The sequence below is a fragment of the Salvelinus namaycush genome, chromosome 23, assembly GCF_016432855.1.
Source record: "Salvelinus namaycush isolate Seneca chromosome 23, SaNama_1.0, whole genome shotgun sequence".
In the NCBI taxonomy this organism is placed as follows: domain Eukaryota; kingdom Metazoa; phylum Chordata; class Actinopteri; order Salmoniformes; family Salmonidae; genus Salvelinus; species Salvelinus namaycush.
The window spans coordinates 16,166,902-16,191,247 of NC_052329.1; the positions used below are offsets into that span (position 1 = coordinate 16,166,902).

Here is a 24,346-nt window from a genome sequence, read left to right on the forward strand (position 1 = left end):
AAAGCTGAGATCTACGTTTTTTTTGGTCTCCACAGACAACGGCCTTAGTCACAACCGTGAATCCAGACACCATTCTTAGCCCCCCAGGCCTGTATGTCCACGGCTGTCATGATGGGACCGAACGACAAGACATAGCCACCCAGCACATGAAATGGAGACCGTGGCTACTGCACTACGTACAATAATCTAGAAACCTCACATTTAGCCCAATCTTCACAGCCCAATTCCTTCGATGTCACTATATAATTGTATATATGTAGTTACAGCTGACAGTGAGGTTATTTCTCCATTGACAGTGTTTTCTATTGAGTTATACATCCACAGCATGAGAATCCACAGGCAAAGTTGTGGAGTGAAAAGTCAGATAGGAACGAAAAATCAGATCGACCTTTATTTAGTTACAATATAGATTTCTTTTTAAAATGTACAAGTACTTTATTTTCCTTCTTCAATTTATTTTGGTGTGTGGGGGAGGAGAGGTGTTGGCTTATTCTGACACAATACTTCGTTGTCTTTTCTGCATTCAACCATTTTTAATTTATTTTTGAAAACGTGGTGTAAAAACCCAACAAACAAAAACAAAACAAACAAAAAGTATTCCCAAATCCAGCAGTTGTGTTCCTCCATCGAAGTGTTATGGGGTGTATCTGGAGGGCTGGTAGGGCCAGACTCCAGAGATTAGGTGAGAAGAAGGGGTTTAGGAGGGGTGTGGTGGAGCTGAGAAGGGGTTGAGGGGTGGTGGGCGGGGTCAGACAGCAAGGTTCAAAAGCTGTCAACCCAGGTACTCAATGCTCGCTCTGCCAGTGTGCGGTTCACTGATAGCAGCTGGAGGGAAGCGGAGAGCAAGATGGAGAAAGATAGATTCATCAGATTAGTGTCAAATAACATAATTGATACCGACAGTGTCGTTAGCCAGCCATTGGAATGTTTCTCTGAAATGTCTAGGTTTGTTAAATACAGAAGTATATAAACCATACACCACAAAGACTACCCACTTCACCAAATTTATATTTACACAATTCTATTGTAGTATCTCAAACATTTCCATGCCAAATCCATTGATCAATGTGAACATACCTCTTCTCCAACCATATTCCACATCTGGACCAATGGGAGACCAGTGTTGTTGTCGTAGTTTGTGACCTGGAAGACAGGAAAAAGCCGGGTTAGCAACAAATTACCTTCTGTGGAGCGTGCAGTGCCTTCCAGTTAGCCTCACGGTGCTGGAGGCTGTAATTTTGTTACCTGTGCAAGCAGTGCTACCCCTCTCGTCATCTCCTCCAGTGCAGAGGTGGCCTCTGTTGAAAAGCTCTTCTCTCCTGTGGATGGATGCATTTATAGATGTGTTAATGCAATTGACAACAGTAGATTTGAAGACATTCCACAGGCAGGATGACTTTGGAACAGTTTGACATACAATTGGATTTGTTTCTTGATTTTGGAAATCGTCCTTGAGAATAAGACATCTATCGCAATTGTAAAGTGATACCATGTCAAATAGCTAAATAAAAGGACAATACCTGGAAGGGGGGCAATGTTGTCCAGTAATACTTCTGCGCCTTGGAACGGTAATGTTACGAAGTCCGACCTGAACATAAGGATTTCACATTAGAGTAGTCAGTGTGCAGAATGGCCTGCTATCCCTGCTTACATAACATTCTGTTCCCTATATGATACACAACTATTTTTGACCAGAGGGGGCCCACCTTATTTGTCGTAGTGTGTCAATCTTCACTCTGTCATAGCCGCCATAGTCCACATATCGGATCTCAACCTCATTGGTGTCTTTGTAGAAGGAGATGACCTGGGCTCTCCACCAGGCTCCCTCTACCGCCGGCGCCGCACAGATCACCCCCACTGAGACAGAGAGAGGGAGAGCATCGAGTCTGGATCACACAACTGGTTCAAAAACATCCAGTCACACACGTCCCTCCTTGGGGGTCTCTTACCCTCCGCAGGTGAGGGCAGGGTGGGTGTGTCTGGCTGGGAGTAACACAGGAACATCTGCTGGTCCAGGCTGCGCAGGGCGTGGTACGTAGGGTGTGTGTGCTGCTGGACGAAGAGGTGACCCGCCGACACAATGTTCACTACGATCACCTCTACGGTCACACCGCTAGGGAGCAGGAGCTGGGAGAGGAAACAGAGAAGTTAACAACTTTCAAAAGGAGAAGCCATTTGGTTAGACATCTCATTCTTTTAGTTAAACCACTTTCTTTGACAAGTCTTGATATCAGTTTGGGGGGCCTTAACTGTCGCGCAAATAAAGCATGTTTGAACAGATTTGAGAGACAGGAAAAGAGACACCATCCAGGCTCTCTAGGTACCATCCTTACCCAGGTGGTCATGGGCAGCGAGGGCAGCGACGGCAGCGTGAGCGGCAGAGGTGGGGGGGCGTAGAGGTTGGTCAGGTCCAAATCCTTAAACTTCTTCCCGATCAGGGACAAGGCTTTGTCCACCTGCAGCTGGGAACCTAGAAGGGACACACATTAAACCAGGAGAATTCTACCACCAGTTCACTACCTACAGCCAAGTTACTCCTGCTCCTTCTGACAGCACAGCATTATACTACACCTCACCCTCTATGTGGCAGATCTGGAACTCTTGAGTGTAAGGCAGGGTGGAGATGTAGATCTTTGCACCAGAGCTTTGCTTCAGGAAGCTCACGTATCGCCCCTGTTTCCCAATTAACCGACCCACCAGATGCTGAGAGAGAGAGAACAGAGACAGAAGAACACATTACAAGGAGATATTGGGTTAGAATTTGTGATTTCCTATGAAAACTAGTCAATAAATCAAGTCCCTGTGGTGTGTGGGACGGGATGGAACAGGCTCACCTTTGGCACCTCAATCTCCCAAACGATGAGTTCAGAGCCCAGAGCCATGGCAGGGCTGCCACTGTCCCTAGCTCCCATGGTGAAGCCGCTGTCTACCGAGTCCATGCTGTTCACATCCGAGCCTGGACACACACAGTTCTGAGTCAGACAGGTATTTTACTCGCCTCACAATTACACACCCAGACAAGACAGGTGTCTCTAACAAACATGTACCATACAAACACACATGACTCGCCTGGATAACCTGAAGGTCCGGAGGATCCTCACAAAATACCAAAAAACACAAAATAAAATAAACATATGCACAAGTTAAAACATTCACCAGATCACCAACCTCACCAATACATCATTGAGCTGCTACTCAAACTAATCACACACAGGGCATAAGACCACTAACAAACATTCATCTAAAGTCCACCCATACGTGCACACACCACCATGGCATATCTGATCACAGTGCTGCTCTGACAGACCAAAAACACAATGACACTCGAGTTCACCTTCTGTGTGACTGTGACCTCTAATCTTTTCAAGAACACCCAGCTTTAGGTGTGACTCGTCATGTTTGTGACACAGCCACAATACCTATAGCCCCAGGGCAGCATCTAGTAGAAAAACAGCCACAGTCCCTATAGCCCCAGCACAGCATCTAGTAGAAACACAGCCACAGTCTCTATAGCCCCAGCACAGCATCTCGTAGAAACACAGCCACAGTCCCTATAGCCCCAGGGTGGTATCTAGTAGAAACACAGCCACAGTCCCTATAGCCCCAGGGTGGTATCTAGTAGAAACACAGCCACAGTCCCTATAGCCCCAGGGTGGTATCTAGTAGAAACACAGCCACAGTCCCTATAGCCCCAGGGTGGTATCTAGTAGAAACACAGCCACAGTCCCTATAGCCCCAGGGTGGTAGCTAGTAGAAACACAGCCACAGTCCCTATAGCCCCAGGGTGGTATCTAGTAGAAACACAGCCACAGTCCCTATAGCCCCAGGGTGGTATCTAGTAGAAACACAGCCACAGTCCCTATAGCCCAGTATCTAGTAGAAACACAGCCACAGTCCCTATAGCCCCAGGCCGGTATCTAGAGAAACACAGCCACAGTCCCTATAGCCCCAGGGTGGTATCTAGTAGAAACACAGCCACAGTCCCTACAGCCCCAGGGTGGTATCTAGTAGAAACACAGCCACAGTCCCTACAGCCCCAGGGTGGTATCTAGTAGAAACACAGCCACAGTCCCTATAGCCCCAGGCCAGTATCTAGTAGAAACACAGCCACAGTCCCTACAGCCCCAGGCCAGTATCTAGAGAAACACAGCCACAGTCCCTATAGCCCCAGGCCAGTATCTAGTAGAAACACAGCCACAGTCTCTACAGCCCCAGGGTGGTATCTAGTAGAAACACAGCCACAGTCCCTACAGCCCCAGGCCAGTATCTAGTAGAAACACAGCCACAGTCCCTATAGCCCAGTATCTAGTAGAAACACAGCCACAGTCCCTAAAGCCCCAGGCCAGTATCTAGTAGAAACACAGCCACAGTCACTATAGCCCCAGGCCAGTATCTAGTAGAAACACAGCCACAGTCCCTACAGCCCCAGGCCAGTATCTAGAGAAACACAGCCACAGACCCTATAGCCCCAGGCCAGTATCTAGTAGAAACACAGCCACAGTCCCTATAGCCCCAGGCCGGTATCTAGATAAACACAGCCACAGTCCCTATAGCCCCAGGGTGGTATCTAGTAGAAACACAGCCACAGTCCCTACAGCCCCAGGGTGGTATCTAGTAGAAACACAGCCACAGTCCCTACAGCCCCAGGGTGGTATCTAGTAGAAACACAGCCACAGTCCCTATAGCCCCAGGCCAGTATCTAGTAGAAACACAGCCACAGTCCCTACAGCCCCAGGCCAGTATCTAGAGAAACACAGCCACAGTCCCTATAGCCCCAGGCCAGTATCTAGTAGAAACACAGCCACAGTCTCTACAGCCCCAGGGTGGTATCTAGTAGAAACACAGCCACAGTCCCTACAGCCCCAGGCCAGTATCTAGTAGAAACACAGCCACAGTCCCTATAGCCCAGTATCTAGTAGAAACACAGCCACAGTCCCTAAAGCCCCAGGCCAGTATCTAGTAGAAACACAGCCACAGTCACTATAGCCCCAGGCCAGTATCTAGTAGAAACACAGCCACAGTCCCTACAGCCCCAGGCCAGTATCTAGAGAAACACAGCCACAGACCCTATAGCCCCAGGCCAGTATCTAGTAGAAACACAGCCACAGTCCCTATAGCCCCAGGCCGGTATCTAGAGAAACACAGCCACAGTCCCTATAGCCCCAGGGTGGTATCTAGTAGAAACACAGCCACAGTCCCTACAGCCCCAGGGTGGTATCTAGTAGAAACACAGCCACAGTCCCTACAGCCCCAGGGTGGTATCTAGTAGAAACACAGCCACAGTCCCTATAGCCCCAGGCCAGTATCTAGTAGAAACACAGCCACAGTCCCTACAGCCCCAGGCCAGTATCTAGAGAAACACAGCCACAGTCCCTATAGCCCCAGGCCAGTATCTAGTAGAAACACAGCCACAGTCCCTATAGCCCCAGGCCAGTATCTAGTAGAAACACAGCCACAGTCCCTATAGCCCCAGGGTGGTATCTAGAGAAACACAGCCACAGTCCCTATAGCCCCAGGCCAGTATCTAGTAGAAACACAGCCACAGTCCCTATAGCCCCAGCACAGCATCTAGTAGAAACACAGCCACAGTCTCTATAGCCCCAGCACAGCATCTCGTAGAAACACAGCCACAGTCCCTATAGCCCCAGGGTGGTATCTAGTAGAAACACAGCCACAGTCCCTATAGCCCCAGGGTGGTATCTAGTAGAAACACAGCCACAGTCCCTATAGCCCCAGGGTGGTATCTAGTAGAAACACAGCCACAGTCCCTATAGCCCCAGGGTGGTAGCTAGTAGAAACACAGCCACAGTCCCTATAGCCCCAGGGTGGTATCTAGTAGAAACACAGCCACAGTCCCTATAGCCCCAGGGTGGTATCTAGTAGAAACACAGCCACAGTCCCTATAGCCCAGTATCTAGTAGAAACACAGCCACAGTCCCTATAGCCCAGTATCTAGTAGAAACACAGCCACAGTCCCTATAGCCCCAGCACAGCATCTAGTAGAAACACAGCCACAGTCTCTATAGCCCCAGCACAGCATCTCGTAGAAACACAGCCACAGTCCCTATAGCCCCAGGGTGGTATCTAGTAGAAACACAGCCACAGTCCCTATAGCCCCAGGGTGGTATCTAGTAGAAACACAGCCACAGTCCCTATAGCCCCAGGGTGGTAGCTAGTAGAAACACAGCCACAGTCCCTATAGCCCCAGGGTGGTATCTAGTAGAAACACAGCCACAGTCCCTATAGCCCCAGGGTGGTATCTAGTAGAAACACAGCCACAGTCCCTATAGCCCAGTATCTAGTAGAAACACAGCCACAGTCCCTATAGCCCAGTATCTAGTAGAAACAAAGCCACAGTCCCTATAGCCCCAGGGTGGTATCTAGAGAAACACAGCCACAGTCCCTATAGCCCAGTATCTAGTAGAAACACAGCCACAGACCCTATAGCCCCAGGCCAGTATCTAGTAGAAACACAGCCACAGTCCCTATAGCCCCAGGCCAGTATCTAGTAGAAACACAGCCACCGTCCCTACAGCCCCAGGCCGGTATCTAGAGAAACACAGCCACAGTCCCTATAGCCCCAGGGTGGTATCTAGTAGAAACACAGCCACAGTCCCTACAGCCCCAGGGTGGTATCTAGTAGAAACACAGCCACAGTCCCTACAGCCCCAGGGTGGTATCTAGTAGAAACACAGCCACAGTCCCTATAGCCCCAGGCCAGTATCTAGTAGAAACACAGCCACAGTCCCTACAGCCCCAGGCCAGTATCTAGAGAAACACAGCCACAGTCCCTATAGCCCCAAGCCACAGTCCCTATAGCCCCAGGCCAGTATCTAGTAGAAACACAGCCACAGTCCCTACAGCCCCAGGCCAGTATCTAGTAGAAACACAGCCACAGTCCCTACAGCCCCAGGCCAGTATCTAGTAGAAACACAGCCACAGTCTCTACAGCCCCAGGGTGGTATCTAGTAGAAACACAGCCACAGTCCCTACAGCCCCAGGCCAGTATCTAGTAGAAACACAGCCACAGTCCCTATAGCCCCAGGGTGGTATCTAGAGAAACACAGCCACAGTCCCTATAGCCCCAGGCCAGTATCTAGTAGAAACACAGCCACAGTCCCTACAGCCCCAGGCCAGTATCTAGTAGAAACACAGCCACAGTCCCTATAGCCCCAGGGTGGTATCTAGTAGAAACACAGCCACAGTCCCTATAGCCCCAGGGTGGTATCTAGTAGAAACACAGCCCCTATAGCCCCAGGCCAGTATCTAGTAGAAACACAGCCACAGTCCCTATAGCCCCAGGCCAGTATCTAGTAGAAACACAGCCACAGTCCCAGGGTGGTATCTAGAGAAACACAGCCACAGTCCCTACAGCCCCAGGGTGGTATCTAGAGAAACACATCCACAGTCCCTACAGCCCCAGGCCAGTATCTAGTAGAAACACAGCCACAGTCCCTATAGCCCCAGCGCAGCATCTAGTAGAAACACAGCCACAGTCCCTACAGCCCCAGGGTGGTATCTAGTAGAAACACAGCCACAGTCTCTACAGCCCCAGGGTGGTATCTAGAGAAACACAGCCACAGTCCCTACAGCCCCAGGCCAGTATCTAGTAGAAACACAGCCACAGTCCCTACAGCCCCAGGCCAGTATCTAGTAGAAACACAAACACAGCCCCTATAGCCCCAGGCCAGTATCTAGTAGAAACACAGCCACAGTCCCTACAGCCCCAGGCCAGTATCTAGTAGAAACACAGCCACAGTCCCTACAGCCCCAGGCCAGTATCTAGTAGAAACACAGCCACAGTCCCTACAGCCCCAGGCCAGTATCTAGTAGAAACACAGCCACAGTCCCTACAGCCCCAGGCCAGTATCTAGTAGAAACACAAACACAGCCCCTATAGCCCCAGGCCAGTATCTAGTAGAAACACAGCCACAGTCCCTACAGCCCCAGGCCAGTATCTAGTAGAAACACAGCCACAGTCCCTACAGCCCCAGGCCGGTATCTAGTAGAAACACAGCCACAGTCCCTACAGCCCCAGGCCAGTATCTAGTAGAAACACAGCCACAGTCCCTATAGCCCCAGGCCAGTATCTAGTAGAAACACAGCCACAGTCCCTACAGCCCCAGGGTGGTATCTAGTAGAAACACAGCCACAGTCCCTACAGCCCCAGGGTGGTATCTAGTAGAAACACAGCCACAGTCCCTACAGCCCCAGGCCAGTATCTAGTAGAAACAGCCACAGTCCCTACAGCCCCAGGGTGGTATCTAGAGAAACACAGCCACAGTCCCTACAGCCCCAGGCCAGTATCTAGTAGAAACACAGCCACAGTCCCTATAGCCCCAGCGCAGCATCTAGTAGAAACACAGCCACAGTCCCTACAGCCCCAGGGTGGTATCTAGTAGAAACACAGCCACAGTCCCTACAGCCCCAGGGTGGTATCTAGAGAAACACAGCCACAGTCCCTACAGCCCCAGGCCAGTATCTAGTAGAAACACAGCCACAGTCCCTATAGCCACTGCGCAGCATCTAGTAGAAACACAGCCACAGTCCCTACAGCCCCAGGCCAGTATCTAGTAGAAACACAAACACAGCCCCTATAGCCCCAGGCCAGTATCTAGTAGAAACACAGCCACAGTCCCTACAGCCCCAGGCCAGTATCTAGTAGAAACACAGCCACAGTCCCTACAGCCCCAGGCCGGTATCTAGTAGAAACACAGCCACAGTCCCTACAGCCCCAGGCCAGTATCTAGTAGAAACACAGCCACAGTCCCTATAGCCCCAGGCCAGTATCTAGTAGAAACACAGCCACAGTCCCTACAGCCCCAGGGTGGTATCTAGTAGAAACACAGCCACAGTCCCTACAGCCCCAGGGTGGTATCTAGTAGAAACACAGCCACAGTCCCTACAGCCCCAGGCCAGTATCTAGTAGAAACACAGCCACAGTCCCTACAGCCCCAGGGTGGTATCTAGAGAAACACAGCCACAGTCCCTATAGCCCCAGGCCAGTATCTAGGAGAAACACAGCCACAGTCCCTACAGCCCCAGGGTGGTATCTAGTAGAAACACAGCCACAGTCCCTACAGCCCCAGGGTGGTATCTAGTAGAAACACAGCCACAGTCCCTATAGCCCCAGGGTGGTATCTAGTAGATACACAGCCACAGTCCCTATAGCCCCAGGGTGGTATCTAGTAGAAACACAGCCACAGTCCCTATAGCCCCAGGGTGGTATCTAGTAGAAACACAGCCACAGTCCCTATAGCCCCAGGGTGGTATCTAGTAGATACACAGCCACAGTCCCTATAGCCCCAGGGTGGTATCTAGTAGAAACACAGCCACAGTCCCTATAGCCCCAGGCCAGTATCTAGTAGAAACACAGCCACAGTCCCTACAGCCCCAGGTTGGTATCTAGTAGAAACACAGCCACAGTCCCTACAGCCCCAGGGTGGTATCTAGTAGAAACACAGCCACAGTCCCTACAGCCCCAGGCCAGTATCTAGTAGAAACACAGCCACAGTCCCTACAGCCCCAGGGTGGTATCTAGTAGAACAGTATCTAAGGACTAACTTCATCCAAAACTATGTGATAACTAGCCAGCATACTGTTCTGTATTAGCCAACATCACCAGCAAAGAAGATTAAGTTGAGAATATTATCCCCTTGATTATAATTATTATTTAAAGCATTTCATAGTTTTTCAAAATAGGAGATATGCTGAACTGTGTGCTTTTCTTTGCTGGTGGCAGACTAGCTTGTTTGGCCCACATCGGTCATGTACTCCTCCAGCTACTTTTTGGAGATCACATTAGTTGGAATTGGAAAGCTGCATCACAGAAGAAGAGTTAACCCCCCCCCCCCTTCACACACTCTTGCCTACTTCTGAATATAATCATTTAACCAGATCTAATACCAAAGCCGGTGACATTCCAAATGATTAACACTTAGTTTGTGCAACATTTCTCTCAGCTTTTTAATGTTGGTAGATGTAATCTAATGTTGAACAAAGGTCTCTGTGCTGACACAGAAGGCTTTCTTCTTCTTCCCTCAGCTTGCCCCTCTGTCTGGAGACACTGTAAATAATGATGGAAATCAAAAGGCCTCATTGCCATGTAGGGGAGACTACGACAGACAAGTGTCCATGAACCTCAATCATGCTCTGTCTGGGTATTTGAGCCATGTGTAGATCAGTGCTAGGGTGTGCCATGAGCCTGACCCCACTACAGGGTGTGGTGTGTGCTCCTACCTCCAGACTGATCGGTCTCAGTCTCACTCATCCCATGAGAACCGTTCCTCAGGCCCATGCCGTTGAGCCTCTTCACTTGGCCGACAGCCCCCAGCACATGGCCTGGTAGGGCTGCCATGACCTCTGCCTCGGTCACTACCTCTTCTGGGGCTTGGGGCAGACCACCCTCCCCCTCAGACATCCCTGACACCTGGATCAGATCCTCCCGGCTCTCCCTGCTCTGCTGGTCCTCACTACTGACCCCATCCTCAGAGTGGCACGTACTACAGGCCGAGTCCTCTGCCACCATCACCCCGTCATCTCCCTTCAGTTTGTCCAGGTTGCTAGGCATGCCCCTCACTTCTTCCCTCCCCTCCTTGCAGGATGCTGTTGCCCAGGGGTTACTCAGTGCTTTCGCTGTCCCCATTTGCTCCCATGCCGGGGCGGGCGGGCAACCATTGGGCATCCCTTCTTCCTGCTGCTCTCTCCACTCTGTCTCAGCGTGGCTTATTGGGGAGGGCCCTTCCTCCATGTTCCTTGTGAGTGGCTCTTGCTCAGAGCATGGCCTCCCATTGGCCAGTGGGGTGCTTCTGAAGCTGTGCTCGGTGGCGGATTGACCGAGCCAGGTCTCTGGACAGGAGGTAACACTGAGGACCTCCTGGGTGGCTGCAGAGATGACCTCAGTGATCAGACCTGCTGCCAGGTACTCCAGCTCCTCAGTGCTGCCAGGTGCCCCTTTCTCTTGCTGGTGGCCTTGGGCTGGGGAGGCCAGAGTACTGGTGATGACGGCATGGTAGGAGCCCTGCAATGATGTGGGGGTCTCTGGAAAGAGAGGTTCATGTATGACAACTTTCAGAGCCCGGGCCGGCATCTCAGCTGAGATGACAGGCGAGGAGGGCAGCTCATCTTTGGTACTGCTGGAGGGGACCGGGAGCGAATCTTTAGCCACTAGCTGCACCAGCAGGTTCTGGGTGAAGGCCACTGCTGCCTCATGGGCTGCTGCCACCTCTCCCTCTGGATCGGGCCTCTCTGCATTCGTCAGGTCTGCTGCTATGGAGGAACTAGTCGTGGCGTGGGCCGTCTGGGAGAGTACAAGTGCTTCTGATGCTGTGGAGATGGCCTCCTTCACTGGAGCAGGGACCTGCTCGGTAACCGTTGATTTCACCGGCACTGTAACCAAGGCAATGGTGGCTGGCGGGCTCTGCACAGTGGCCCAGTGTTCTCCCGGGGGGCCCGAGCTCTCCTCCCTGGTCTGTGTTGGTAAAGGCGAGGTTGGGGGAGAACTGCTCCTGGATGTCTGTCGGCAGCTATCTACACCAGGGTCTGTGACTGCGCTGGCTCTGTCTGGGTGGTGAGAGGCCCTCTCTGTAGGTGAACAGGATGTACTCTGTACCTCTACTGCCTCGGCCTTAATGGCCGGGATGTGAATCTGTGCTACGACATCCTGTTCTGTTGACCGTTGCTCTTTGGCCTTGGATGGTCTGACTCTGCTGCTGGCTGTTCTCGCTCTACAGCTGCTGCTGCTGGTTGTGGGGGTAGTGCAGGGGGACACTGTCCCTTTCTCTACCAGGCCGTTGCTGCCCTCACTGAGAGCCGGGGACGTCAGCAGGCCCATGGCCGCTGCTCCCTCTTCGCTGTCGTGGTTGGTGATTCGCTCTTTCTTGCGTGAGATGTACCACCACCAGCCTATAAGCGCCAGCACTCCAGGCAGCGTGTACGGGACAATAGACCGGAACCTCAGTGGCATCTCCTCAGGACCCTAGCAACTACACCTGTATGTGGAGGGAGTGAGAGAGAAAGGCAGAGGTTAGCTTATTGGAGGGAGATATGTGCATCTTTCACTTTCACTCATTTTGAGATCAGGACTATAATGTTAAATAGGATATTAAGTTACGACAAACTGGCTAACATTTTGAACAGCCTAAGGGTCTTGGTTGACACTTAGCCCCAATAAGTATCTCTGGGTATTATGATAGTGTAAAGACTATAGCAAGTACACTATAGCACTGTAGTGTGTAATCACACCCACTAGAAGGGTGTGCGAGTGGCAAATCGATTCAAAAGGTTTCAGCCCTGTTCACACAGCTCTGACAATAAGAACGTCACTGGGAGAACAACATGTGATGATCATAAGGAAACTGTCCTATGATAGCTAAAAAAACTGGACAAAAAGGCTTTAAAGAAATAAATACTTTAGAAACTATCATGGTTGTTAACAGGTGCGAGCAGAGCTTCAAAGAAACGACAGTAATGAAACCTGATGAGGCGTTACTCCTGAGAAAAGGCCTAGACTAACAAATGACTTAGTCAAGTAGTGACGTCATTCATGCCAAAAAATCTCTCTCACACCACCACACCCACTTGATGAGCTACACAATGCTTTTGGATGCATACGACACTGACAGAACTTTTGTCAACAGCTCCTGGTGAACAAAGTCACAGCGGCCTGAACATAATATACTCCTTTTGACATGAATGAACATACACATGCCTGTAAAAGCCCGATAGCGGACATTGGTCACGCCACGGTTTTCTATTGCCTCATTGAGAAACGTTCAAACACAGAGACATTCCCATTCCTGTGGCTTGAAGTAATATTTGTTTCTACTTCTGAACTAAACCAAGCTGCAACACAAAGACCTAGTTCCTAGCAGGAGAAGCAGCTGTGCCACCATCAGGGCTAATGTTTAACCTCCCTGTACCTACTGGGCATGCCCAGCTCCTCCACTGCTGATTGGTCGAAGCACTCAATGTTAAAAAAGGAAGTCCGTGCATGCCTTTCCTTAACAGACCCAGACTGTAGAAGGAAGGAATGCATCACAGGGGTGACTCCTTCAGCTGCCCCCCCCCCCTCTTCTTCCTTCTCCCAGCCTACTAGGGTGTGTGACGGCTAGGCTTCCACTGCCCCCTTAGCAAGCACCAATACACACAGCAGGCACATACACAGGAGCCAGGTCTGGGTCAACATGAACCTGGACTTTAAACTCTATGGCCCGGAACGTGCAGAACACTGTGAAGCTGGAACTGACAAAGCCAGTGTCAGTCTGCACTGTACAGGTAGGGTACATGAAAGGTCACATTCACAGAGTGGCTGTGTGTGAGGAGACGCTAATCACTGCGGTTTTAACCATAGTTCAGTTCCTTCATACCGTACAACTGAGGACTTGACTTTCCAATGAGCAGAAACTTGTCCCATTGATATTAGCCATTTGCTTAGGCAATGGTTTGAAAATGAGGACCTTCCAGGGCCATTTGTATGAGTCCATTACATATTTAACCTGTTCAAAGGACAACAGCACACAGCAGAGGGCAGCAGAAGCAACACACTAATGACTTCCTAGAAACTTCCACACCTGGCAATACGGAAGACGTGAGAACCTCAACGAGCCTCTTGTTTTACAGAGCTTATGCACCTATAAGAGGCTCCGAGATGAATGACATGGGATTAGGAGAGGTGAATTGTGGGCCGCCCTAACACCCACCCAAGTAAAGGTATTGATGTGCAGGGAAAAACAGGTAGGCTTCAAATGCCTCCAGAGAAACCAAGATTGGGTCATTTTCAGTAGGGCAGAGATCAAAAACAAGGGTTTCTTATTAGACAAGTTCACCAATGAAGCGTTTACACAGGCAGTCCATTTCTGATCATTTCCCCACTAATAGGTATTTTGACCAATCTCACATAGGATATTGTTCAGATCTGATCAGTCAAAAGACCAATTAGTGGGACACATTTTTTGGGCTGCCTGTGTCAACGCAGCCTTAGCACCTCCACATTTCAAAACCTGTTCTCCCGATTCGCCATGAGCCAGTAGTTTATCAAAACAGAGCCTGGACCTGGTTAGTAAATTATACATCCCTTGCTGTCCATTTCAATAGTGTCCATAAGGAAATTAAATAAATTATGTAGCCTTATCTCATATAATTACCATATATCCAAACTATTGTAGTATGCTTCTTTGGCTAACTAAAAACCTTGTGTAGGCTGAAAAACACAGTGCCATCATCAGTCCTCTTTCACCTTTGTAACAAATGTATGCATTCTAAAAACATTATACAACATCTAAACTAGCAGACTGGAGACAAAGCCAGCCACAAAAACAATTTGCTTCATCATATTTTGACGTGAGGGGCTTTCCAGAATTCCAATGGTGGATTCCTGTAGGCGGGATAGAGTAGGGCAGTGATGTGGGGGGAGCAGGAGTCACTGGGACTTCATGGTTGAAGGACAGGGATTAGATCGGGGTCAATCAGATAGCATTAGTCACACAGTGCAAGACTGGCAGGACCACCCCCTCCCTGTCCCAGAGCAGCCCCACCACCACTATGACACCACCTTGCCCAGTTGTGGCTTCTAAAGCATCCCTATATAACCAGCTAACCGTAACATCTGCCCCCAGGGTAGACAAAAACAAACATGTCACCGTCATATATCCAGGCTGTAACACAACCGGCTGTGATTGGGAGTCACATAAGGCCAAGTAGTCCGGGTTTGGCCGGTGAATGCAGTCATTGTCAATAAGAATTTGTTCTTAATTGACTTGCCTAGTTAAAAGGTTACATTTAAAAATGTAAAAACTAGGTGGCCTGCACAGCACAACAGTTCTCTCAATTAAACTGGGTGGAAAAGCAGAAGCAGAAAGCTTTAGGAGTTTCACATTGATATGTATAGGATTTTCTGATCAAATGTTGGATGGAAGACATTGGATTGAAGGTCTAATATCATAGAAATTAACGAACAGTGGCATTATATGATATTAAGATGCATTTTAAGAATATTGTGCTGGAGTGTTATTTAACTGAATAGATTGCAAGTTGCAAGACTCTTCATCACAACACCAACGGAGTTTATAACTTGAGCAACCATCAGATTGATAAGGCAGAGCAGAGGAAACCTATCCCTGGCAGTTGTGCATTTGAGGCTAGCCCCACACCAGTTTCCCTGTTCCAGCCTTGTCAAAACAATGTCTGGATTTATAATGACATTCAATGATTTCCCTGATCCTGAATAGCCAATGTAGTCAGCACCATTTAACTTAAAATTGACTGATTAATAACCATGACAACATTATTCGTCTAATACTAACCACCAACATGGTGGAAGATATCTAATGTGAATGAAACAGTAAACTGATCAAGGCTACGTCAGTTTTGCACAAGGCCAAATAGAGGCATCTTGCGGAGTAAGGCTTTAGTAAAATACACACACCACACTATAAAATCATACGACGTTGGATTAGGCAACGTGCTGGAACTAGTATCACTTTATATGCTGGACCTCAAGGCTGGTTCATCATAGATTCCTCTAGTTATGCAGACTAGTTTAACAAGCGAGACCCTACTGAAGGTCCATGACACCTTGCTAGCTAAAGACGCACCCGACTCCTTTTTAACTAATTTGTCACCTGATTTACCTAACCAAAAGCACATCTCAACAGGTAGTCCAGGTATCCTCATGACATGGCACTAGACAGGTGGGCCTTTCCTCTTTAGTGGTCTATTGATCCTCTATAGTTCGTACAAGCTGGATGCAGACCAACTCCTTCAAGTTTGCAGTTGTGTCTAAAAAAAAAAACACTATTCTGCTCAAAACATATTTTGGTGTACCATTACGCATGTACATTACTGTATCTATACTGGATATTGTTTTTCAAAAGGAAAAGTTCAAAAGTCGCTAGAGTCCATTAAAAAAATCCTGTGTGTCATGAGTTGTTCTGACATTCACCTTCGACAAGGTTAGAATAAACAACGCCCACTACACAAAGTTAGTCCAGTCGCCTAATAAAAGGATTTGGTCACTATCTTTCTCTGCGCACACTCGCCATGTGTGCGTGTTTCACTCCACCGCCTGCATAGGCATGCCTACTTACTGGAGACTCGAAATAATCAAGCTGCGCTGCTGTACGACCTTGGAGGTAGATAAGGGAAGGGTCACTCGGTATTTGCTTTACATGTTACAAACCATACAATGCGCTGAGCACGAGCAGTTATTACACAGCGATGCTGCATTGGGAATGCGAGGCAACCTTGTAAAAGACCTACGATTATAATGCTTCTCCCCCAGTCGAGAGCTTTCTAGTCCTCAACTGTAAGCAATCCTACGAGGATAATTAATCCCATAGCAGTTTACACAAATGTGATGGAGAATATTTACATTACAGTTCCATTGTAGACTGACTGTGTCCTATAAAACCGGGCCTCAATTAACGTTTCAGGGAATATTTAATGGTTGATTGAGCAGGCTATATTTGCGTCGACGTTATTGGGCTTCAGAAATAGCCTATGCACCGCTACTTGACAACCTATAGCAAATACTTGTCATTCCAGAGCAGAGACTGACAAATGGAAAAGTTTCGATGCTCCCAGTGCTTGTGCAATAGCTGCATAAGGGCAGAGTGTTTGGGCTAGGTAACTTGCTAGCTATGACCTACACCGAGTGTGATAAAAGCATGGTAGGCCGCAACGCATGATGATTTGCAATGTATGTTTGCCGGGTAGCCCAACACTATTGTAACAATAAACACCATTTAAAACGAGTTAAATCACAATGACTTTAAATGATTTAACCAAACACGATATATTCGAGATCTTGGCGAAACAGTGCATTTATGTGCCTAATTAATTTAAGCATTAGGCTACGGTTAGCCATTTTCGTTGAGTCTGAACTCTGACACTTCATTCACAATGTTACTGCGAGGCACGCGGCAAACTGTTCCGCTACCGTAACATTTAAATTGTGTCCTGGCAGTCGAGTAGATCGTGACCAAACGTCGCATATATTGTGCATTATGATATTGTAGTAGTCATGTAGGTTAGCCTGGCAATGCTAGGTTAACTCTGCAGCGTGGGCCTCGAAACGTTCGTTAGCTTGCTAGCTGGACATCGTGGATAACCACCTTGTTTGTTAGCAATTAACATGATCCGTCCAAGCAAACTCATGGACACAAAATTGTGATTTATATGTTGAGTACATTGTCATTTTAGGACGCCGAATAAACTACATAGTTCGATGTCTACGTGCAACATGTATTCAATGACAAGGGCTTCAGTGGCTGCACATTTCTAGAATGATACATTTGTAACTAATTTAGCGAAACGACGACTGTTCCATTTATTGTAATGAAACACTTTGTAGTGTAAAATTGTAGCCAACTGGCATAAGAACTCTAGATTGTTACATTGATGTAGCTAGCCAGGCTACATATCAAACTGACATCTTCTGTGGGTCTCCGGCTGTCAATTTTACATTAGCAGCCCTGGACAATACTTACAGTATACAAGCGTCCTCCGCGCCGCCACGGTGAATTAAAGTATCGTGATATAAACGTACGTATTCCGGTCCCGACTCAATCCCAACGTGTGTCCCCCTACACTGTCTCTCTTTCTCTATCCTCCCCACGTGTTGACTAGCCAAGCACTAGACTCTAAAAACAGACCTAACAGCTGATCAAACCTCGCGATAATGATGCAGAAGGGCGATGACAAGAGACGGTAGTCTCGCGGGGTCATGCAGATGCAGTGAAGTTTTATTGTAACTAAGGACACAATTATCTCTGAGTAGTTCTTTAACTAAATATCCTTTCACATGAAACTGACTTCCTCGCTGTACATGGCCTGTCTCATTGGACATGGGGAGAAGTCCAGAGGCTGCTGAAGGGTGGACGGCTCATAAATGTCTGGAACGGAGTAAAGGAATGGAATCAAACACATGGAAACCATGTAGTTGATACCATTCCACTTATTCCGCTACAGCCATTACCAAGTGCCCGTCCTCCCCAAACAAGGAGCCACCAACCTGTGGGAGAATCTCAATGACACCCTCCTTGCGTCCTCTCCTCGCCTCCTCAAAAACCATTGGATGAGAAAGCTAGAAGTCCCTCCCCTCTGAACTTTTACTTCAATGAGGAGGGGACGAGAGGAGTACGCAATTGTGATTGTCCCATAGGCATAGGTTGTCCTCGGCATAGTATATTTAGTTCATGAGCACTTCTACTACCCATAACTTCAGATTGTGTAAAAAAAATAAAAAATAAAATCATGGCTTTTAATAAGTAGTGCTAAACTTTTATTACTAACACTGGAATAATTAGGTGCATTTTTCACACATTATACAGCAACTTACTGCTTTACAAAAAAGCTAAATTATACAATATCACGCATTTACAGTGTAGGAAATAAACGTTTTTTTTTTTTTAATTGTACAGAAAATATTTACAGAGTTGAACATTCCGCTTAAAAAAAACATCCACCAACACTCTAGAGACAAAGATGTTGCACATCAATAAAACATGCCACATTTGAGGATATTTAACTCCACAAAACCCTTCACTGTGAATCAGAATAGCGCATGTCAACCACTCATTAGAGTCTATGGTTACTCACAATATATGTCCTTGTCATCCCGATGGACACCAAGTGGCCATCCTAGATCCTGAAGGCAGCTATTAAAAACTGACATGTTCTTCTGACAGTTACTCTGTTGATGAATTAACCCAAACTATTTGTCCTGACAGTTGTCTAATCTTAGTGGTCACAGGGATTCAAAAACAATGCATACATACACCTTGATATTTAATTGAGTAAATTGCATGTTGCTGACAGGTGTATAAAATCGAGCGCATAGCCATACAATCTCCATAGACAAACATTGGCAGTAGAATGGCCTCAATGAAGAGCTCAGTGACGTTCAACGTGGCACCGTCATAGGAGGCCACCTTTCCAACAAGTCAGTTCGTCAAATTGCTGTCCTGCCAGAGTTGCCCCGGTCAACTGTAAGTGCTGTTATTGTGAAGTGGAAAGGTCTAGGAGCAACAACAGCTCAGCCGCAAAGTGGTAGGCCACAAGCTCCCAGAACGGGACCGTCGAGTGCTGAAGCGCATAGCGTGGTTGCAACACTCCCTACCGAATTCCAAACTGTCTCTGGAAGCAACGTCAGCACAATAACTTTTTGTTGGAAGCTTCATGAAATAGGTTTCCATGGCCGAGCAGTCACACATAAGCCTAAGATCACCATGCACAATACCAAGCGTCGGCTGGAGTGGTCTAAAGCTTGCCGCATTGTACTCTGGAGCAGTGGAAACGTGTTCTTTGGAGGGATGAATCACGCTTCACCATCTGGCAGTCCGAAGGACAAATCTGGGTTTGGAGGATGCCAGCAGAACGCTACCTGCCTGAATGCATAGTGCCAACTGGAAAGTTTGATTGAGGAGGAATAATGGTCTGGGGCTGTTTTTCATGGTTTGGGCTAGGCCCCTTAGTTCCAGTGAAGGGAAATCTTAACGCTACAGCATACTAGACATTCTAGACAATTCTGTGCTTCCAACTTTGTGGCAACAGTTTGGGGAAGGCCCTTCTCTGTTCCAAAATGACAATGTCCCCGTGGTTTGTCAAAAATCGGTGTGGAACAACTTGACTGGCCTGCACAGAGCCCTGACCTCAACCCCAACGAACACCTTTGGGATGAATTGAAACAGACTGCGAGCCAGGCCTAATTGCCCAACATCAGTGCCCGACCTCACTAATGCTTGTGGTTGAATGGAAGCAAGTCCCCACAGCAATGTTCCAACATCTAGTGGAAAGCCTTCCCAGAAGAGCGGAGCCTTTTATAGCACCAACTCCATATTAATGGCCCATGACTTTGGAATGAGATGTTCAACGAGCAGGTGTCCACATACTTTTGGTCATGTAGTGTATATTTCAGTTTTCCCTTTACAAATATAGTCAGTAACACTTGAAGTCCTGTCTCTTCCTTTCCTCATTCACTCCTTTGTTCAATTCAAACAGTTTCTATGGGTGGTAAACCACACCTGCATCCTTCATAAATATATTCAGGGGAAATTTGAAATAAAAAAAACAACAGGAGTACAACTAAGGCTATTCCACAGAAATGGCTGGAAACAATTTGGCCAAATGTATGGGTCAATAACTTAAATTAGAATGGTACGCACTCACATATTTAACTGTGTCCAATCTTTTCTGAAGTGGCATACAGGGCTTCAGGTATGACTTTCTGGAGTGGTACACAGGGACTCAGGTATGACTTTCTGGAGTGGTACACAGGGCTTCAGGTATGACTTTCTGGAGTGGTACACAGGGACTGAGTTATGACTTTCTGGAATGGTACACAGGGACTCAGGTATGACTTTCTGGAGTGGTACACAGGGACTCAGGTATGACTTTCTGGAGTGGTACACAGGGACTCAGGTATGACTTTCTGGAGTGGTACACAGGGACTCAGGTATGACTTTCTGGAGTGGTACACAGGGACTCAGGTATGACTTTCTGGAGTGGTACACAGGGCTTCAGGTATGACTTTCTGGAGTGGTACACAGGGACTGAGTTATGACTTTCTGGAGTGGTACACAGGGACTCAGGTATGACTTTCTGGAGTGGTACACAGGGCTTCAGGTATGACTTTCTGGAGTGGTACACAGGGACTGAGATGACTTTCTGGAGTGGTACACAGGGACTCAGGTATGACTTTCTGGAGTGGTACACAGGGACTCAGGTATGACTTTCTGAAGTGGCATACAGGGACTCAGGTATGACTTTCTGAAGAGGTACACAGGGCTTCAGGTATGACTTTCTGGAGTGGTACACAGGGACTCAGGTATGACTTTCTGGAGTGGTACACAGGGCTTCAGGTATGACTTTCTGGAGTGGTACACAGGGACTGAGTTATGACTTTCTGGAGTGGTACACAGGGCTTCAGGTATGACTTTCTGGAGTGGTACACAGGGACTCAGGTATGACTTTCTGGAGTGGTACACAGGGACTGAGTTATGACTTTCTGGAGTGGTACACAGGGCTTCAGGTATGACTTTCTGGAGTGGTACACAGGGACTGAGTTATGACTTTCTGGAGTGGTACACAGGGCTTCAGGTATGACTTTCTGGAGTGGTACACAGGGACTCAGGTATGACTTTCTGGAGTGGTACACAGGGACTGAGTTATGACTTTCTGGAGTGGTACACAGGGACTCAGGTATGACTTTCTGGAGTGGTACACAGGGACTCAGGTATGACTTTCTGGAGTGGTACACAGGTATGACTTTCTGAAGTGGCATACAGGGCTTCAGGTATGACTTTCTGGAGTGGTACACAGGGACTCAGGTATGACTTTCTGGAGTGGTACACAGGTATGACTTTCTGAAGTGGCATACAGGGCTTCAGGTATGACTTTCTGAAGTGGCATACAGGGCTTCAGGTATGACTTTCTGGAGTGGTACACAGGGACTGAGTTAGGACTTTCTGGAGTGGTACACAGGGACTGAGTTAGGACTTTCTGGAGTGGTACACAGGGACTGAGTTAGGACTTTCTGGAGTGGTACACGGGGACTGAGTTAGGACTTTCTGGAGTGGTACACGGGGACTCAGGTATGACTTTCTGGAGTGGTACACAGGGACTCAGGTATGACTTTCTGGAGTGGTACACATGGACTCAGGTATGACTTTCTGGAGTGGTACACATGGACTCAGGTATGACTTTCTGGAGTGGTACACAGGGACTCAGGTATGACTTTCTGGAGTGGTACACAGGGACTCAGGTATGACTTTCTGGAGTGGTACACAGAGACTCAGGTATGACTTTCTGAAGAGGTACACAGGGACTCAGGTATTAGAGGTAAACCAACTGGGAAGAAAGCCAACTGGCACTTTCATCTAAAGCACCATGCATTGATATATATGGGAGATTTGCATGCACAAATCTCAAGTAAGGATTGGGCCCTTTCCTTTGAGAGGATGATCCTGTGGAAGCTGCAGTGCCATATGGGGACATTAATTTGTCACAATGACATTTAAACACAACATGTAGTGAAGTGGGAAACCAAATACAAAGAATCCTCCTTCCCATAGTGCAAGCTAGTCTTTCGTGCGGTGTTCCTGCATCTGCTGCAAGAGCGTCTGGGATTGAGGTCCTGTCCCAATGACTTAAGTAACCACCGTTCCAAACATCTACCCCTCCATGTCTGCAGATCCAAAGGGTCTGGAATGCAGATGGGTATATGCAGTGTAATGGTGGAACTTCCACCATATAGCGTCTACCTTATGGATCTGCACAAATGGAAAGGTTAGGATGAAGGGGAAGTGAGTGAATGAGGCTGGTACTTTACAGGAGGAACAACAACCTTCAGACAACAAAGTAATGGCCGCCCTCATTTCCCTCACTACCTTTCATTTGGCGATAGGAGAAAATTCATAGGTAGACTTCATTCAACCAGAGAAAGAGACACCCATGTGCGTGAACAGGAAATCAGGAGAACATATTGGCATCTTATCAAACCAGAACTTCAAAACGATCAATTCTGTAATCTGTATCACACATTTATTTTAAATTGAACCTTTATTTAACTTTTTTTTGTTAATGCTTTACTTTTTTATTTCACCTTTAACCTAAATTGAACCTTTAACTAAACAAATTAACTTATTTAACCTTTATTTAAGAATAATCTTAGACAGGTGGTAGATTTAAATATTGTGATCAATGTCATGACAATTTAAGTATTCACATAGTTGCTATTAGTGATGGGTTTTGGCAATTTTTGTGCACATTACTTAATTTTCCTAGTCACGGTCGGAACTGTAAACGAATCCAAATGCAATATAGAGAAAACATGATACAACTCAATAAAGGCCTTTCAATATTTACAAGGTTGCGTAGTCTTATCTAGTGTCTTGAAATTCATATTCTTGCATGGCAAACGTTTCAAAAGGAATAACTTCAATATTTAGTGAGGACTATCCATCTGTACAGGTTAAATACTTCCAGGCAGCAGGGTATTATTGGTGATTGTACATTTGACTATCATGACATACAGTTAACGAGCAGCTCTACAGAGCAGCTCTACAGAGAGTCAACATAATAGTCGATGATTAGTACCTGTTCTTTTCCCCAAGAAAGGCTTTACTTTATTTCACACATAATTATTCACATTGGAAAACCCTGACGAAGGCACACCATGGATAAAACAACCCAATTATTATTATTATTATTATTATTATTATTTGGACTAGTTATATAATGTATATCCTTTCTGTACATCTATATACATACATATGTACACAACTGGGAAGAATCAAAATGATAATGTGTGTCCAAATCCAGGTTTCAAGACTGTGGATTGAAGGTTTTGCTAACAGCATGATTATCCATCCGTTAGTAGGTAATTTGAGCTACCCTGCATAGATGGAAGTGGAGAATGGCTGCTGCAGCCTTGCTGTGTGAAGGCGGTAGTGGGGTTGTTTTGGAGTAGACTGTGGGGTTGGAGCGGAGGCAAGAGGCTGTCCTTCAGTATACAGGTCCAAAATCCTCCATTTCTTTTCCTCCCCTGGGCACGATGATGTCATAATGGTCCAACAAGGACGCCCACATTGATTCGCACAGTCATCTTCCTATGTCACACAATGCAGCACTCACCAAACATCATGTTGTCCAGTTCTTACACTGAATACATTATATATGGACCTGGATTCATTGACAATTCAACAGCTTATTTCAGTCACCTTGACAGTTTGTCCTTTTAATGGCTAAAAATACATTTTTAAAACTGGGACCACATTTCTGTACGTGAATAACAACTCAATCCATCCGAAGCCATCTCTCGTGTTGCAACACTCCAGACGCAAGACAAACAAAAGGAGAACACAGAGACGCATGCAACTACTTCCCCAATACAACACTGATCCTCAGGTTGACTTCACCATTCATCATAAAAACACCAAAACAAAAAGGGTAAAAAGAGGAGTGCAGCAAGATGTGTTGCATGGTGGGCCTTTGGATGGCTATTGTTCTCTCCATCTCTCACTCTCTTCCTATCTCTTTGTCTCATACCATCTTATTGACGCAAGGCCTCTTGAAGCTACCTGCGCTGCGCTGTTTCTGCACCTGACTGGCAGAGCCATGGCGGGTCCGTCCACTGGTGGAGAGAGCCGCACTGGGGGAGAGCTGCACATTCTCTTTATCCACGCCTGGACAGAGGAAAGAAGAGAAGAGAGCGGGAAGAAGAGAAGGGAGGGGAGAGTCATTCGTAGTCAGTCACTCAGATTCAATACCACTGTTGAACAGCAGATGGCGCTGTGCCATAGCTTTGGTATAAAACTAAAAGCATAATCTCACCCTGAATGAACTCATC

General features: G+C 47.3%; 2 protein-coding genes across 3 annotated transcripts in view; both read right to left on the reverse strand.

The window, feature by feature from the left end:
• Positions 1 to 365: 365 nt before the first annotated feature.
• Positions 366 to 17,816, reverse strand: LOC120018115 (A-kinase anchor protein 1, mitochondrial-like). Of its 2 annotated transcripts, none has more exons than XM_038961110.1 (11): positions 17,487 to 17,816; positions 10,240 to 11,990; positions 2,835 to 2,956; positions 2,577 to 2,703; positions 2,334 to 2,470; positions 1,950 to 2,127; positions 1,707 to 1,857; positions 1,521 to 1,588; positions 1,246 to 1,319; positions 1,078 to 1,143; positions 366 to 825 (listed from the first exon to the last, which is right to left on the reverse strand). In XM_038961110.1, exons 2-11 carry the CDS (start codon positions 11,963 to 11,965, stop codon positions 763 to 765), a joined length of 2,712 nt encoding a protein of 903 aa, XP_038817038.1. In that variant the 5' UTR covers positions 11,966 to 11,990; positions 17,487 to 17,816; the 3' UTR covers positions 366 to 762. The 2 variants fall into 2 exon arrangements, with proteins under 2 accessions (XP_038817038.1, XP_038817039.1); XM_038961111.1 differs by lacking the exon at positions 17,487 to 17,816 and adding an exon at positions 15,630 to 15,761.
• A 2,029-nt stretch (positions 17,817 to 19,845) lies between these two features.
• Positions 19,846 to 24,346, reverse strand: part of LOC120018118 (neurofibromin-like) — a 100,868-nt gene continuing 96,367 nt past the window's right edge. Inside the window, exon 54 of the mRNA XM_038961114.1 lies at positions 19,846 to 24,182. Coding sequence (XP_038817042.1) covers positions 24,040 to 24,182 — 143 coding nt within the window. The 3' untranslated portion in view covers positions 19,846 to 24,039. The remainder of the gene's footprint in view (positions 24,183 to 24,346) is intronic.